The sequence below is a fragment of the Puma concolor genome, chromosome B3 (genome assembly GCF_028749965.1).
Source record: "Puma concolor isolate L17-30 chromosome B3, mPumCon1.1.hap2, whole genome shotgun sequence".
Classification (NCBI taxonomy): Eukaryota; Metazoa; Chordata; class Mammalia; order Carnivora; family Felidae; genus Puma; species Puma concolor.
Genome location: NC_141672.1, coordinates 4390726 through 4407516, shown reverse-complemented (window position 1 = coordinate 4407516; position 16791 = coordinate 4390726). Strand labels below are relative to the sequence as shown.

Below are 16791 nucleotides of genomic sequence, written 5' to 3'. Positions count from 1 at the left end.
TGGCTCTCTCTCTTCTGGCTCCTACTGTTTGAGTGCACTCTCCATCCCCAGCACCTGTCTCACCTGGTCCATTGCCGGCCAGATGGGACAACTGGGCTCATACCTCCAGCCCGGCCTTTATCCTGAGCTCTAGACCCATCTCCCCAGCCCGCCCCCCCGGGCATCTCCACAAGACTGATGGGTGCGAAAACTTGAGTGTGTGTCTGACCCCCTCCCTCAGACTAGCTGCCACCCCCACTCCTTTTCTCTGCCTTCAGCCTGCTCAGGGCCAAGCTGAGGTGTCACCCTTGCCTCCCACTGTTTCCGTCTGCAGAATTAACCCTGATCTTCTTTTTCCCACATCCAGTGATCCCACTGGTCCAAGGTACCATCATCCCTCACTTGAATTCTTAAAGTTCCCTTCTGACAGGTCTCTGTCTGCCTTTGCCCCCTGCTAAAATCTGTTTTCAACACAGCAGCCAAAGTCTTAGATTTTATCTCCGTCCCAACACTTCTTCCCAGAGCTGTTGATGGCTTCTCGTGTCACTCCCCATGGAAGCCCGTGTCCCATGGCAGAGAGCTGGGCCCCACGTAATATGCTGCTCCTTGCTTCTCTGACTTGAGTGCCCATATCTCCCTCGCTGGCTCCGTTCCAGACACACTGGCCTCTTGCTCTCTTCACATTCCAGGCAGGCTCCTGCCCCTGGGCCTTTGCACCTGCTGACCTCCCTGCTCAGAACCCCCAGTAGCAACATACTGCCATGGCTCACTCGCTCCCTCTCCTGGTCCTGCTCAGTGAGGCCTTCCCTGATCTTCCCCAACCCCACACTCCCAGCCCTCCTCTTTCCTGCTTTATCTCCATAGTACTTCTCACCTGCTGAGAAGTATCTCTCCCACAGAGTGTAAGCCCATGTGAGCAGAGTTTTTTGTCTGTTTTTTGTACCCACAGCAGTGCCTGGCACATAGCCAGCACTCAGATCATTGAAACGATGCATGTGTCATCGCTTCCATCATCCAAGTCGGTGTAAATATTTGGTCATGGAAATCTCCATTCTTTGGACATTGCCTTTAATGTTCTGCTCTCAGATGAGATAGGTCTCAAAGTGCTCTGTAGCGGTTTTTGGATTTTCTAACTTGTGCTTGATCTGATGTCCCTTCACTGGGTGATGAGTTGAGGAGGCCTCTGATTTCTTGTGGCTGGGGTAAGCAGATGTTCCAAATGCCATTTGTATAGCGGGCTCTTCCTTCGTTTCGTTTGAATTCAGTGAAAGGTGGCTCTGAGATGAACATCTTTGTACACACTGCTTGTATTTCTTCTGGTTCTGCTTGCTTAGGTGGGTGTTCATTACGAATTGACTGAAGAAGAGAAATTCTACCGGAATGCTTTAACGCGGATGCCTGATGGCCCCGTTGCCCTGGAAGAGTCCTACTCTGCGGTCATGGGCATCGTGACTGAGGTCGAGCAGTACGTCAAGGTGAGAAGCTCCCCGTCTCGTTGAAATACACTGTGGAGTGTGTTTAGACATAGTGAATATGAGGTCTGATGAACACGGGAGCCGAAATCGATGTAATGTGTGTCTAATATGATGTAATTGATGACACTTGCTTATTTTAAAGCAGCCAGTGAATGGTAGGACAGATCTTACAGAATATTAACTATTATTTTAGACAGCAATAAGTGTTATTCCTTTTTAATATAAAAATTAGGAGAACTTGAAGTGAATTTTTCTGACCGTATTGACGACAAGTGAGACGTGAACCTAATGCTTGTGAACATTCTGTAAGAGGCCCAGCTGTGCTATTTGACCCTCCCGTCCACCTGCAGGTCTGGCTTCAGTACCAGTGCCTGTGGGACATGCAAGCCGAAAACATCTACAACAGACTCGGAGAAGATCTCAACAAATGGCAGGCTCTCCTGGTGCAAATACGGAAGGCCCGAGGAACTTTTGACAATGCGGAAACCAAGAAGGAGTTTGGGCCAGTCGTCATAGATTACGGCAAGGTGAGCTCCGCCCCCCCGGGGCAGGGGGTGGAGGTCGCTGTAAAGGCAGCGTCTGTGGGTGACGAGGACGCGTGGAAGCGTAAACACCCCGGCGCGAGGGACTGACGATCTGCTGTCCTGGGCTCGTTCACCCACAGGTGCAGTCCAAGGTGAACTTGAAGTACGACTCTTGGCATAAGGAGGTTCTCAGCAAATTTGGGCAGATGCTCGGGTCAAACATGACAGAATTCCATTCCCAGATCTCGAAGGTGAGGAGGCGGGATCCTGGCCGTGTCGCGAATCTGCCGGCAAACCCTCGGCTCCGTGTTGAATTCCTGTGCTCTCTCCACACAGTCACGGCAGGAGTTGGAGCAGCACTCGGTGGACACGGCCAGCACCTCGGACGCGGTGACCTTCATCACCTACGTGCAGTCTTTGAAACGAAAGATAAAACAGTTTGAGAAACAAGTTGAGGTGAGCTCCGTGAACAGTTAAAGTTCTCATCGTCACCTCGCGAGGCACGGTATCAGAAATTAGGTGCCTACAGGCCACCACCATCTCCCTGACAGCCACCTGATGGGCTGCTTGAGGGCAGGCACTGGCATCCTAGGGATCCGCGTTTTAAACAGCTCTCGAGGTTTGAGGTCCACTGTGTTTTGTTTGCCTTTTAAAATCTTTTATTTTAGTGGTTGTTCTTCGAGTCCTCAAACTTGCATTGTGTTTATAATTTGGAAGGAGGGGGTGAACCACAGCCCAGCGTGCCTTCAGTCCTGTCCGGGCCCCCCGGCTGCAGGCGGGCCTGGGCCCCGCTGCTCCCTGAGCGCCGTGCTCTCAGCGTGGAAGGTTTCTGGAGAAGAGCAGATGTTGTTGTGTGTTCCGTAGCCACACGCTGTCTTCCCTTTACGTGGGAGCCTGACGGCAGTCTCTCTGATTCGAGAACTAAAACCACCTGTGTTCTGACTCGCGCAGCTCTACCGCAATGGCCAGCGCCTGCTGGAGAAGCAGAGGTTCCAGTTCCCACCCTCCTGGCTCTACATCGACAACATAGAGGGTGAGTGGGGGGCCTTCAACGACATCATGCGGCGGAAGGACTCTGCCATTCAGCAGCAGGTTGCAAACCTGCAGATGAAGATCGTGCAGGAGGACCGGGCCGTGGAGAGCCGCACCACCGACCTGCTGACGGACTGGGAGAAGACCAAGCCTGTCACGGTGAGTCCCGCCAGCGTCACAGTTTGCCCTGAGCCCACAGCGTGATTCGGTGTCTTTTCGCCCAAACTTAAAAAGGCTTTGCTGTGGATTAGCTTCCCCACTAATGAGGACTTCTCGTTTTTGTGACTAAAACTTGCACGTGGTCTCTTTGAAAAGTGAAAGCCAACGGAGGTCTCTTCTTACCCAGAAACCCCTCATGACGAGCATGTAAATCATGAGGTGGTTTTAAAAAAGTTTTTTGTTCCTAAGCTATCCTTTTATTGAGCACTAACTGTTCTGTGCAGTGGGGATGGAGCAGTGAACAGGAAGGACAGGAGCCCCCATCCCCATGGAGTCACATTCCAGTGGGAGATGCAGGGAGAAACGAGCAAGGAAAACGCGTGTTCGAGTCAGGTGGTGCGAGGTTCCGTGGGGAAGGGCGAGAGCTGGGAGAGAGAGCGGTGTTGGGTGTGCTGCCGGGAGGGGAAGGGGTGGGGGGTGGTAAGACCTGAGGGAGGGAGGGCAGATGGTGAGGGAGGACTTCCGGCAGAGGTGACATCGAGTGCGAGGCTCGAGCAAGTACATAACAGCATACCTGGTTTTCCAGGGCAGAATTCAGTGTCATTTATTTATACATAGAAACATAGGCAGGAGGGGCGCCTGGGTGGCGCAGTCGGTTAAGCATCCGACTTCAGCCAGGTCACGATCTCACGGTCCGTGAGTTCGAGCCCTGCGTCAGGCTCTGGGCTGATGGCTCAGAGCCTGGAGCCTGTTTCCGATTCTGTGTCTCCCTCTCTCTCTGCCCCTCCCCCGTTCATGCTCTGTCTCTCTCTGTCCCAAAAATAAATAAACGTTGAAAAAAAAAAAAAAAAAAAAAAAGAAACATAGGCAGGAAAGAGAAGGGGGAAGGTGGTCATGGGACTTTGAATGTCAATCTGGTTTTCTAGTTTGGGTGTCACTGATCCACACCAGGGCTGGTGACAGGTCTAGCCTCCCACCATCTACTCCGTAGAGCTCTGTGCTGCCTCAGCCCTGGCTGTGATGCTGCATCCAAAGGTCCTGTTTTGTGTTCAGTTTTGGTTCAAGGGCCTGTGTTTTTTTGTTTGTTTGTTTGTTTTTTTACATGAGTCTTGTACTTGTTTTATTATTTTTTTTTAACATAATTTATCATCAAATTGGTTTCCATACAACACCCAGTGCTCATCCCAACAGGTGCCCTCCTCAATGCCCATCACCCACTTTCCCCTCTCCCCCAACCCCCCATCAACGCTGTTTGTTTTCAGTATTTAAGAATCTCTTATGGTTTGCCTCCCTCCCTCTCTGTAACTTTTTTTTCCCCTTCCCCTCCCCCATGGTCTTCTGTTACGTTTCTCAAGATCTACATATGAGTGAAAACATAAGGTATCTGTCTTTCTCTGTATGACTTATTTCACTTAGCATAATACTCTCTAGTTCCATCCATGTTGCTGCAAATGGCCATATTTCATTCTTTCTCATTGCCAAGTAGTATTCCATGATATATATAAACCACATCTTCTTTATCCATTCGTCAGTTGATGGACATTTAGGCTCTTTCCATAATTAGGCTATTGTTGAAAGTGCTGCTATAAACATTGGGATACATGTGCCCCTATGAATCAGCACTCCTGTATCCCTTGGGTAAATTCCTAGTAGTGCTATTGCTGGGTCGTAGGGTAGTTTTATTTTTAATTTTTTGAGGAACCTCCACACTGTTTTCCAGAGCAGCTGCCCTAGTTTGCATTCCCACCCAACAGTGCAAGAGGGTTCCCGTTTCTCCACATCCTCTCCAGCATCTGTAGTCTCCTAATTTGTTCATTTTAGCCACTCTGACCAGTATGAGGTGGTATCTCAGCGTGGTTTTGATTTGTATTTCCCTGATGAGGAGTGACATTGAGCATCTATCTTTTCATGTGTCTGTTTGCTATCTCGATGTCTTCTTTGGACAAGTGTCTGTTCATGTCTTCTGCCCATTTCTTCACTGGATTATTTGTTTTTCAGGTGTGGAGTTTGGTGAGTTCTTTATAGATTTTGGATACTAGGCCTTTATCTGATATATCATTTGCAAATATCTTTTCCCATTCTGTCGATTGCCTTTTAGTTTTGTTGATTGTTTCCTTTGCAGTGCAGAAGCTTTTTATCTTGATGAGGTCCCAGTAGTTCATTTTTGCTTTTAATTCCCTTGCCTTTGGAGATGTGTCAAGTGAGAAATTGCTACAACTGAGGTCAAAGAGGTTGTTGCCAGCTTTCTCCTCTAGGGTTTTGATGGTTTCCTGTCTCACATTCAGGTCCTTCATCCATTTTGAGTTTATTTTTGTGTATGGTATAAGAAAGTGGTCTGGTTTCATTCTTCCGCATGTTGCTGTCCAGTTCTCCCAGCACCATTTGCTAAAGAGACTCTCTTTTTTCCATTGGATGCCCTTTCCTGCTTTGTCAAAGATTAGTTGGCCAGATTAGTGGGTCCAATTCTGGGTTCTCTATTCTATTCTATTGGTCTACGTGTCTGTGTTTGTGCCAATACCATGCTGTCTTGATGATTACAGCTTTGTAGTAGAGGCTAAAGTCTGAGATTGTGATGCCTCCTGCTTTGTTTTTTTTTTCAAATATTACTTTGGCTATTCGGGGTCTTTTGTGGTTCCATACAAATTTTAGGACTGTTCTAGCTTTGAGAAGAATGCTGGTGCAATTTTGATTGGGATTGCATTGAATGTGTAGATAGCTTTGGGTAGTATTGACGTTTTAACAATATTCTTCCAATCCATGAGCACAGAATGTTTCTCCATTTCTTTGTGTCTTCTTCGGTTTCCTTCATAAGCTTTCTATAGTTTTCAGCATGCAGATCTTTTACATCTTTGGTTAGGTTTCCTTCTAGGTATTTTATGGTTCTTGGTGCAGTTGTGAATGGGATCAGTTTCTTTATTTTTCTGTTGCTTCATCATTGGTGTATAAGAATGCAACCAATTTCTGTACATTGATTTTGTACCCTACGACTTTGCTGAATTCATGTGTCCGTTCTAACAGACTGTTGGTGGAGTCTATCAGATTTCCCGTGTAGAGTATCATGTCATCTGGGAAAAGTGCAAGTTTGACTTCGTCTTTGCCAATTTTGATGCCTTTGATTTCTCTTTGTTGTCTGATTGCTGATGCTAGGGCTTCCAACACTATGTTGAACAACAGTGGTGAGAGTGGACATCCCTGTCGTGTTCCTGATTTCAGAGGGAAAGTTCTGTTTTTCCCCATTAAAGATGATATTAGCTGTGGGCTTTTCTTAGGTGGCTTTTATGATGTTTAAGTATGTTCCTTCTATCCCTCCTTTCTTGAGGGTTTTTATCAAGAAAGGATGCTGTATTTTGTCAAATGCTTTTTCTGAATCTATTGACAGGATCATATGGTTCTTTTCTTTCATTAACGTGATGTATCACGTTGATTGATTTGCAAATATTGAACCAGCCCTGCAGTCCAGGAATGAGTCTCACTTGATCATGGTGAATAATTCTTTTTATATGCTGTTGAATTCAATTTGCTAGTATCTTGTTGAGAATTTTTGCATCCATATTCATCAGGGATATTGGCCTGTAGTTCTCTTTTTCTGCTGGGTCTCTGTCTGGTTTCGGAATCAAAGTAAATCTGGCTTCATAGAATGAGTCTGGAAGTTTTCCTTCCCTTTCTGTTTTTTGGAACAGCTTGAGAAGGATAGGTATTATCTCTGCTTTAAATGTCTGGTAGAATTCCCCAGGGAAGCCTGCTGGTCCTGGAGTCTTACTTGTTGGGAGATTTTTGATAACTGATTGGATGTCTTCCCTAGTTATGGGTCTGTTCAAATTTTCTATTTCTTCCCGTTTGAGTTTTGGTAGTGTATGGGTGTTTGGGAATTTGTCCATTTCTTCCAGGTTGTCCAGTTTGTTGGTGTATAATTTTTCATAGTATTCCCTGATAATTGCTTGTATTTCTGAGGGATTGGTTGTGATAAATCCATTTTCATTCGTGATTTTATCTATTTGAGTCATCTCCCTTTTTGAGAAGCCTGGCTAGAGGTTTATCAATTTTATTTTTTCAAAAAACCAACTCTTGGTTTCATCGATCTATTCTACTGTTTTTGGATTCTATGTTATTCATTTCTGCTCTGCTCTTTATTATTTTTCCTTCTGCTGGGTTTGGGGTGTCTTTGGTGTTCTGCTTCTGATTCCTTTAGGTGTGCTGTTAGATTTTGTATTTGGGATTTTTCTTGTTTCTTGAGATAGGCTTGGATTGCAATGTATTTTCCTCTCAGGACTGCCTTCGCTGCATCCCAAAGCATTTGGATTGTTGTATTTTCATTTTCATTTGTTTCCATATATTTTTTTAATTTTTTCTCTAATTGCCTGGTTGACCCATTCATTCTTGAGTAGGATGTTCTTTTACCTCCATGCTTTCAGAGGTTTTCCAGACTTTTTCCTGTGGTTGCTTTCAAGTTTCATAGCATTGTGATCTGAAAGTGTGCATGGTACAATCTCAATTCTTTTATATTTTTGAGGGCTGTTTTATGACCCAGTGTGTGATCTATCTTGGAGAATGTTCCATGTGCACAGGAGAAGAAAGTATATTCTGCTGCTTTGGGATGTAGAGTTCTAAATATATCTGTCAAGTCCATCTGGTCCAATGTATCGTTCAGGGCCATTGTTTCTTTACTGGTTCTCTGTCTAGATGATGTGTCCATTGTTGTAAGTGGAGTATTAAAGTCTCCTTCAATTACCACGTTCTTATCAATAAGGTTGCTTATGTTTGTGATTGTTTTATATATTTGGGGGCTCCCATATTCGGCGCATAGACATTTACAATTATTAGCTCTTCCTGATGGATAGACTGTGTAATTATTATATAATGCCCTTCTTCATCTCTTGTTACAGCCTTTAATTGAAAGTCTAGTTTGTTGCTTTCTTTTGACTTCCAGTAGCATGATAGATAGTTCTCCATCCCCTCACTTTCAATCTGAAGGTGTCCTCAGGTCTAAAATGAGTCTCTTGTAGACAGCAAATAGATGGGTCTTGTTTTTTTTATCCATTCTGATACCCTATGTCTTTTGATTGGAGCATTTAGTGCATTTACATTCAGTGTTGTTATTGAAAGATATGGGTTTAGAGTCGTCATGTTATCTGTAGGTTTCATGCTTGTAGTGATGTCTCTGGTACTTTGTGGTCCTTGCAACATTTCACTCACAGAGTCCCTCTTAGGATCTCTTGTGGGCCTGGTTTAGTGGTGATGAATTCCTTCAGTTTTTGTTTGTTTGGGAAGACCTTTATCTTTCCTTCTATCCTGAATGACCGACTTGGTGGATAAAGTATTCTTGGCTGCATATTTTTCCTGTTCATCACATTGAAGATTTCGTGCCATTCCTGTCTGGCCTGCCAAGTTTCAGTAGATAGGTCTGCTACTACCCTTATGTGTCTATCTTTGTGTGTTAAGTCCCGTTTATCCCTAGCTGCTTTCAGAATTCTCTCTTTATCCTTGTATTTTGCCAGTTTCACTATATGTCGTGCAGAAGTTCGATAAGTTAGATCTGAAGGGAGTTCTCTGTGCCTCTTGGATTTCAATGCCTGTTTCCATTCTCCAGATTGGGGAAGTTCTCTGCTATGATTTGTTTAAGTACATCTTGAGCACCTTTCTCTCTCTCCTTCTGGAATTCCTATGATACGGATATTGTTCCGTTTGATTGAATCACTTAGTTCTCTCATTCTCCCCTCATGATCCTGGATTTTTTTTATCTTTTTCTCAGCTTCCTCTTTTCCCATAATTTTATCTTCTAATTCACCTATTCTCTTCTCTGTCTCTTCAGTCCACAGTGTGACCACCTCCATTTTATTTTGCACCTCATTTATAGCATTTTTTAATTCATCATGACTATTTTTTAGTCCCTTGATCTCTGCAGCAGTAGATTCTCTGTCTTTTATGTTTTTTTCAAGCCCAGCAATTAATTTTATGCCAGTTATTCTAAATTCTTGTTCAGTTATGTTGCTTCTATCTGTTTTGACCAATTCTTTAGCTGTCACTTCTTTCTGGAATTTCTTTTGAGGAGAATTCTTCCGTTTTGTCATTTTGGCTAGTTTTCTGTCCCTTATGAGTTTTAAAAGCTTGTTTTGTGCTCTGCACCTGTGAGCACTACAATACTAAAGTCATACACTGTCCAGGGCCTGGAAGGGCTCCTGTTTTAAGGAGATCTTCTCTGTCACTAATCCTGGCACTGTAGCTCAGGCAGAATGCTAGCTTCGGCAGGGGAGTGAGTATTGATCAACAGGCGAGATTCTGATCACCAAAATTTGAATATGTTTTCTTGCCGTTTTTTGCTAGTAATGTGTTCTAGTTTAAATTTTCGATGATATTTTATATAGTCATTCTCAAGTTATTAAAATTAAGAGTAAGCCAATAGTACTTTAATGGTCAACTGGAGGCCGTTTCCCTGAGGACTACTTGAGTTCTCATTCTTGTCTACGGAACTGATGTAACAGCTGTGTGCCTCGGGAGTGCGTGGCCAGCAGCCTCCCGAGAGCCACGTCCCCTCGGGTCGGGAGCGTCCTGCTCCAGGCCCCAGTCTGTCCTGACTCCTCTCTTCCCGTCTCCCAAGGCACTCAGTAAGACAGTGACTAAACGGAGAAGTGCTCCACCTTTCTCCTTCATACCTTTATTGACGTCAAACGTGGAAGTAGAAGTTAACACTCAGTGATGTACATGAACTGTAAGTGTACATCTTGCTGAAGATTTACATGTGTGGACATGTTCAGGGAATCACAGATTTCCAGACTCCCAGCAGGTGCTTTCCACCATTTCAGAGCCAAAGCACGCACCTGTCCTGGGACCTCACCCTGCAATTGTGCACTTTGACTGCTTTCAGGGCAATCTCCGCCCAGAGGAGGCGCTTCAGGCTCTTACCATATACGAAGGAAAGTTCGGCAGGCTGAAGGACGACCGGGAGAAGTGTGCGAAGGCCAAGGAGGCGCTGGAGTTGACCGACACAGGGCTGCTCAGCGGCAGTGAAGAGCGCGTCCAGGTGCGGACCGCGGGGGTGGGGCTCCTCGTCCTGAGTCTGCCCTTGACCAGGGCCGCGTCAGGGGCTCTGCCAGAGCCGCGGTGGTTTCTGCATCCATGGTCTCACTGTTCTACTGTCGTGATTTCAGGTGGCCTTAGAAGAACTGCAGGACCTCAAAGGCGTTTGGTCGGAACTTTCCAAGGTCTGGGAGCAGATTGATCAGATGAAGGAGCAGCCGTGGGTTTCCGTCCAGCCTCGAAAGGTACACCTAAAGGAGATGTGGTGTGTGTCCTCATATGCTGACGGTCATAGACCACTCAGGAGCTTCGCAGGCAGGGAACTGTATTGTGCATCCTCAGAATGTCACATGATGGTCATTTAGGATTTATCTGGACTGATGTAAAATTTGTTTGGAAACCATTTTTTTTTTTTAAGTTTTGTTTTTATTTTTGAGAAAGATACAAAGAATGAGCAGGGGAGGGACAGAGAGAGAAGGAGGAAGAATTCCAAGCAGGCTCTACCCTGTCAGCTCCACCCGATGCGGGGCTCGAAGTCATGAACTGTGAGATCATGACCTGAGCCACAGTCAGAGTCACACTTCATTTCTTGAGCCACCCAGGCACCCCCAGAAAACATTTTTTTTTTTAATTTTTTTTTTCAACGTTTTTATTTATTTTTGGGACAGAGAGAGACAGAGCATGAACGGGGGAGGGGCAGAGAGAGAGGGAGACACAGAATCGGAAACAGGCTCCAGGCTCCGAGCCATCAGCCCAGAGCCTGACGCAGGGCTCGAACTCACGGACCGCGAGATCGTGACCTGGCTGAAGTCGGATGCTTAACCGACTGCGCCACCCAGGCGCCCCATTTTTTAAGATATTTCACCATTTAAAGAAATGTTGGCAAACTAAATATCATTTTGTGTTCCTCTTGACAGCTTCGACAAAATTTAGATGGCCTCCTGAACCAGTTGAAAAACTTCCCTGCCCGATTACGGCAGTACGCATCCTATGAGTTTGTCCAGAGGCTTCTGAAAGGCTACCTAAAGGTAGTGGTTCGGTGCTGGGGTCGTGGGTGTCTGTTAGGAACACAGCTGCACGGTAACCTTGCTTACTCTCTCCGCAGATAAACATGCTGGTGATTGAACTGAAGTCCGAAGCCCTCAAAGATCGCCATTGGAAGCAGCTGATGAAAAGACTTCATGTCAACTGGGTTGTTTCTGAGCTAACCCTTGGCCAAATCTGGGATGTTGACTTGCAGAAAAATGAAGCTATTGTCAAGGATGTGCTGCTTGTGGCACAAGGGGAGATGGCTTTGGAAGAATTTTTGAAGCAGGTGAGTAAATAGACCGATAGCCCCATTTATGTCACATTTCAGGCTGTGAGGTCAGTTTGAGCTGTGTAAAAACAAGAGCTTCATCTGCGGTCCTTTTGTCCCCATAGCACTTAGTTGCTTGTATACCTGGCAAACACCCACATACTAATAAGGTGCCCCTTTTTGGTTTTAATTCAGATAAGAGAAGTATGGAATACTTACGAGTTAGACTTGGTTAACTACCAGAACAAGTGTCGCTTGATCCGAGGTTGGGATGACCTCTTCAACAAGGTCAAAGAGCACATCAACAGTGTCTCCGCCATGAAGCTCTCTCCGTACTACAAGGTACCCTTGTTGGGCAGGCTTTCCCTCTCTGATCAGGCTTTCCCCTGCACTTTCTCTGTAATACTTTTGACTGGCAGTTACCAGAAGCCTGTTTTTTAAAGCGTGAGTCAAATAACTTGACATAACCTGCAGTTTTTTTTTACTAAGTTTTGGCCTATCTGTGAGTGAATCGCTTAGCGGCTGGGCTCTGCTTCCCATCTGCCTACTAGGTTTTCGAAGAGGATGCCCTGAGCTGGGAAGATAAGCTGAATCGGATCATGGCTCTCTTTGACGTGTGGATTGATGTGCAGAGGCGGTGGGTGTACCTGGAAGGCATCTTCACGGGCAGCGCGGATATCAAGCACCTGCTGCCGGTGGAGACCCAGCGGTTCCAGAGGTATGGCCTCCAGCCTGGGTGCAAAGCAGCTGAGGGGTAGGTGTGACTGGTGACCCTTCTTCATGTAAAGGCTAACGACACTTTTGATTTGATTCGTAGTATCAGCACGGAGTTTTTGGCTCTGATGAAAAAGGTATCCAAGTCTCCCCTTGTAATGGATGTTCTGAATATCCAGGGGGTACAGAGGTCTCTGGAGAGACTGGCAGACCTGCTAGGAAAGATCCAGAAAGCATTGGGAGAATACCTGGAAAGAGAGCGATCCTCTTTCCCCAGGTAAGATGATTGCTTTGACTTGCGCTGAAGTCGAGTCCAAGTTCAGGAGCCTCCCCTCTCCCCTGTGGGTCTGTGTGTTAGTCACTTTGACATCAGAAGTTTTGTTACTAGTAACAAAATGAATGTTACTCCCTTTCCGCGCATTTATTCCTTTTTTTAAAAAAATGTTTATTTTAGAGCATGTGTGTGTGAGAGTGAAAGGGCGGGGGGAGGAGCAGAGAGAGAGATGGAGACACAGAATCTGAAGCAGGCGCCAGGCTCTGAGCTGCCAGCACAGAGCCCCACGCGGGGCTCGGACACAACGGATTCCTAATTATAATGTTAAATAATTCCTCACTTCCTGTCTTGTGTTTATTAGGCTTCATTGAAACTATTATCCACCCTTCTAGGCAGCTTGCATGTCTTAAAAGTTTAGCTCTGATTGGTTTCCAAACGGCATTTCTTCCTTTCTGAATAGTTTGCTTACTGTAAATTGAACAGGCTTTTATTTATTTTGTTTGTTTTGAGAGAGAGAGAGAGAGAGAGAGAGCAAGGAAAGGAAACAGAATCCCAAGCAGGTTCCTTGCTGTCAGCCCGGAGCCCGATGGAGGGCTCAGTATTACGAATGGTGAGATCATGATCTGAGCCAAAATCAAGAGCAGATACTCAAGCTACCTAGGTGCCCCTTGAACAGGCTTTAAAAAAATACGTTCATGAAGTAAGATGAATGGCATGAAGTGCATGGAATCCCTCTTCAGTAGCTTGTTCAACAAACGTGTGTCCTTTGCTGAGGGCTGGAGGAAACTCAGATGTGACCTAGTTTAGATTGGAGATTGTCCATCAGCATCCAAGTCTAGTTTCCCTTCCTGCAATTTGAAGTTCCACTTTGATTCACCTTATTTATGTGTATGTGACATTTTACAACTTGAATGCTATTTTAATTTTAGGTTCTATTTTGTGGGTGATGAAGATTTGCTTGAAATCATTGGAAACAGTAAGAATGTAGCTAAGTTACAGAAACATTTCAAGAAAATGTTTGCTGGCGTTTCGAGCATCATCCTAAACGAGGATAACTCTGTCGTCTTGGGCATTTCCTCCCGTGAAGGAGAGGAGGTAGTGAAGTTTATGATTGTAACTTAGAATGCTTCTCTCCTGCCTTTGTACATCTTAATTCTTGTATCATACGTATTTTAGGTTATGTTTAAAACTCCTGTGTCGATTACTGAACATCCCAAAATCAACGAGTGGCTCACGCTGGTAGAAAAGGAGATGAGAGTCACACTGGCTAAACTTCTGGCTGAGTCTGTTACAGAAGTTGAGATTTTTGGTAAAGCAACTTCGATTGACCCAAATACCTACATCACTTGGATTGATAAGTACCAGGTAACGTGTAGTAGAAGTGGGCCAGCGGAGAGGCGGATGCACCGGCTGGTCTCCAAAACGATCCTTTGGGTCTCGTGTCTCCTGTCTTCCAGGCCCAGCTTGTGGTTTTGTCAGCCCAGATAGCCTGGTCTGAAAACGTGGAGACGGCTCTGAGCAGCATCGGCGGAAGCGGTGACGCGGCACCCTTGCACTCCGTGCTGAGCAACGTGGAGGTCACCCTCAACGTGTTGGCCGACTCGGTCCTCATGGAGCAGCCACCGCTGCGGAGGCGGAAGCTGGAGCACTTGGTTAGTCCCGCGCCTGCCTGACTCACTCCTCACCGGGTAGGCCCTGGCTTCAGTGCAGGCAGTCAGCGGAGATCACGCCTGGGAGCACTCTTACTGGTGGTAGAGAGAGAAGGAGGTGGTGCATTCGTGAGCTCTCTGGTGTGGGTATCGCTCTGTTCTGTTGAAAGGTAGCCTTGGGGGAGCAGGGGAGTTATGTGTACACATCCTGGGGAAGGGGAGGCGGGGAGACTTGACCAGGATTTTTGCCTTTGCTTGTCAGCCCCTTCCCAGAGAGGCGCCCGGGTGTGCCTGCACCGGTGTTGCGCCCAGCCTGCAGGGGACAGATTGGGGACAGAGACAGCTGTTCTCCTGACACATTTCATGCTAGTTAGGTCTTCGCTTGACGTTGGGTGTTTTTGTTTGTTGGTGGTTTGGTTTTGCTGCAGCTCTTGATTCTGTGTAATTTCATTGTGGGAATGACAGTGCTGTTTTTGGAAGGGAATTTGGATTTGGAATATTCACTGAAAGCTATTGCAACTGGATCTTGAATCTCAAAAGTCTGCTAAATGATCATGTGCCCAGGAAATGCAGTGTCCTTGCACTACTCCAGTTTATGACAAAGTCTTTTTTTTTTTTTTTTAATTTTTTTTCAACGTTTTTATTTATTTTTGGGACAGAGAGAGACAGAGCATGAACGGGGGAGGGGCATTGAGAGAGGGAGACACAGAATCGGAAACAGGCTCCAGGCTCCGAGCCATCAGCCCAGAGCCTGACGCAGGGCTTGAACTCACGGACCGCGAGATCGTGACCTGGCTGAAGTCGGCCGCTTAACCGACTGCGCCACCCAGGCGCCCCTATGACAAAGTCTTAATAAGTGACTCTGTGTTCAGATTACAGAGTTGGTTCACCAGAGGGACGTTACACGCTCCTTGATCAAAAGCAAGATTGACAATGCCAAATCTTTCGAATGGCTCAGCCAGATGCGCTTTTACTTCGACCCTAAGCAAACCGATGTGCTACAGCAGTTGTCAATCCAAATGGCAAATGCCAAATTTAACTATGGCTTTGAGTACCTGGGTGTTCAAGACAAGCTGGTCCAGACCCCCCTCACCGACCGCTGCTATTTGACCATGACACAAGCCTTGGAGGCCAGGCTGGGGGGGTCCCCTTTCGGTAAGTTACTCCACAGACCTGGACAGATGGAGAGAGTAAATGCAATTTGTAAAGATTAAATCAACGATTTTAAATGTATTTCTTAATTACGTAGCTCATACGTTCTAGAACCTCAGATTTGTCTGCAGTTGTTACACGTCCTTTGATTTTGTAAACAAGCTGGGTAAGGCTAACGATATGTCCCTGTGGACTCAAGTACTCAGTCACTCTTCTTCAAACAATAGGGCCGGCCGGGACTGGGAAGACAGAGTCCGTCAAAGCTCTTGGCCATCAGCTTGGACGCTTTGTTTTGGTCTTCAACTGCGATGAAACCTTTGATTTCCAGGTGAGAAGATTTCTGAGTCCACCTAAAATCTAACGGCCTGAGAGGTCAGCTGGGGAGTACCACGCCTGGACCCCTCTCAGGGCTCCTGGCCTCACGGCTTGGCACAGCCCGTCTGGCCTTCTGAGTCCCAGGGATGGTGTGGGTTTGAGTGGGGTGTCCGACATACCTGCTTTGGTGTTGACTTGAGCTGCATTGTTTCTGGAAGAGACGTTTAGTGCCTATGTGTGGGAATAAGTAACTATGAAGGAAAAGATTTTTTTAATCAACAAAAAGGGGCAGAATAAAAACAGCTCTATCTTTGGAATCGGCACAGGAGGAGAAAAGGTGTGATGCCCTACGTCTGTACACAGACAATCGCCATTGTTAGTGAAGCACTTCTGTGTGCAGGCCCCGCACCTCCCGTGGGAACCTGATGTCACGCTCACAGCCACCCGGGGGGGCGGTGGTAGCCCAAGGTCCCACCGGATCAGGGCCGTGGAGCCCGCCCAAAGCAGGTGGTTTGAGCTCCTATCTTTGTTCGGTTTCAGGCGATGGGACGGATCTTTGTGGGGCTCTGCCAGGTGGGTGCGTGGGGCTGCTTTGACGAGTTCAACCGCCTGGAGGAGCGGATGCTGTCAGCCGTGTCGCAGCAGGTGCAGTGCATTCAGGAAGCGCTGCGCGAGCACTCCAACCCCAACTGCGATAAGAGTGAGACTTCCCTTTTCCTCTGCACGTTACTTAGCGGCTGTGGAAGGAGAGTCCACGGGGGCTGGGTCACACCTCTGTGATTAGAAACGAGTGAGAGTTTCACTTCGCTCCCAGGACTCACTATTGCAGGCAGGGCGGCGGGGCCCGGGATAACACTGCACGAGCAGTTTGCATTCTCCGGACCAGAGCGGCCCAAAGCCCTAGCTGTCCTTCCCCCGGTGAGCGAGAGTCCCTGTGCTCCGTCCCTCGCTGTCCGCCCGCACTGAGTGTTGGGCCGGTGAGGGCTCTCCCTGCTCCCCCTGCACACCCACAGAGCCAGCCTTGCTGCCGCCTGTTGGCAGAGTGATGTCACAGGGAGCTTTAGGAACACGCCCTCTGTCACCATAGGATGACCTTCTGAGAGGCTTGAGGACTGCTTCCCCTGCCTCGGGCCACACGAAGCCGGGCATGCCTGGCGGAGGCAGGGTGCGTGCTGGAGGAAGCGATGACACCTGTGGCGGACAGGGC

At 46.9% G+C, this 16791-nt stretch overlaps 1 protein-coding gene across 1 annotated transcript in view; it reads left to right on the top strand.

Annotated features, from left to right (window-relative positions):
* Positions 1–16791, top strand: part of DYNC1H1 (dynein cytoplasmic 1 heavy chain 1) — a 78310-nt gene that overhangs the window by 29532 nt on the left and 31987 nt on the right. The window contains exons 12-29 of the mRNA XM_086708784.1: positions 1314–1454; positions 1805–1981; positions 2119–2229; positions 2315–2434; positions 2930–3169; positions 10032–10187; positions 10315–10428; positions 11101–11211; positions 11289–11498; positions 11676–11822; positions 12032–12198; positions 12298–12471; positions 13398–13563; positions 13645–13833; positions 13926–14120; positions 14990–15272; positions 15497–15597; positions 16125–16284. Of these exons, the coding sequence (XP_086564910.1) occupies positions 1314–1454; positions 1805–1981; positions 2119–2229; positions 2315–2434; positions 2930–3169; positions 10032–10187; positions 10315–10428; positions 11101–11211; positions 11289–11498; positions 11676–11822; positions 12032–12198; positions 12298–12471; positions 13398–13563; positions 13645–13833; positions 13926–14120; positions 14990–15272; positions 15497–15597; positions 16125–16284 (2962 nt within the window). The remainder of the gene's footprint in view (positions 1–1313; positions 1455–1804; positions 1982–2118; positions 2230–2314; positions 2435–2929; positions 3170–10031; positions 10188–10314; positions 10429–11100; positions 11212–11288; positions 11499–11675; positions 11823–12031; positions 12199–12297; positions 12472–13397; positions 13564–13644; positions 13834–13925; positions 14121–14989; positions 15273–15496; positions 15598–16124; positions 16285–16791) is intronic.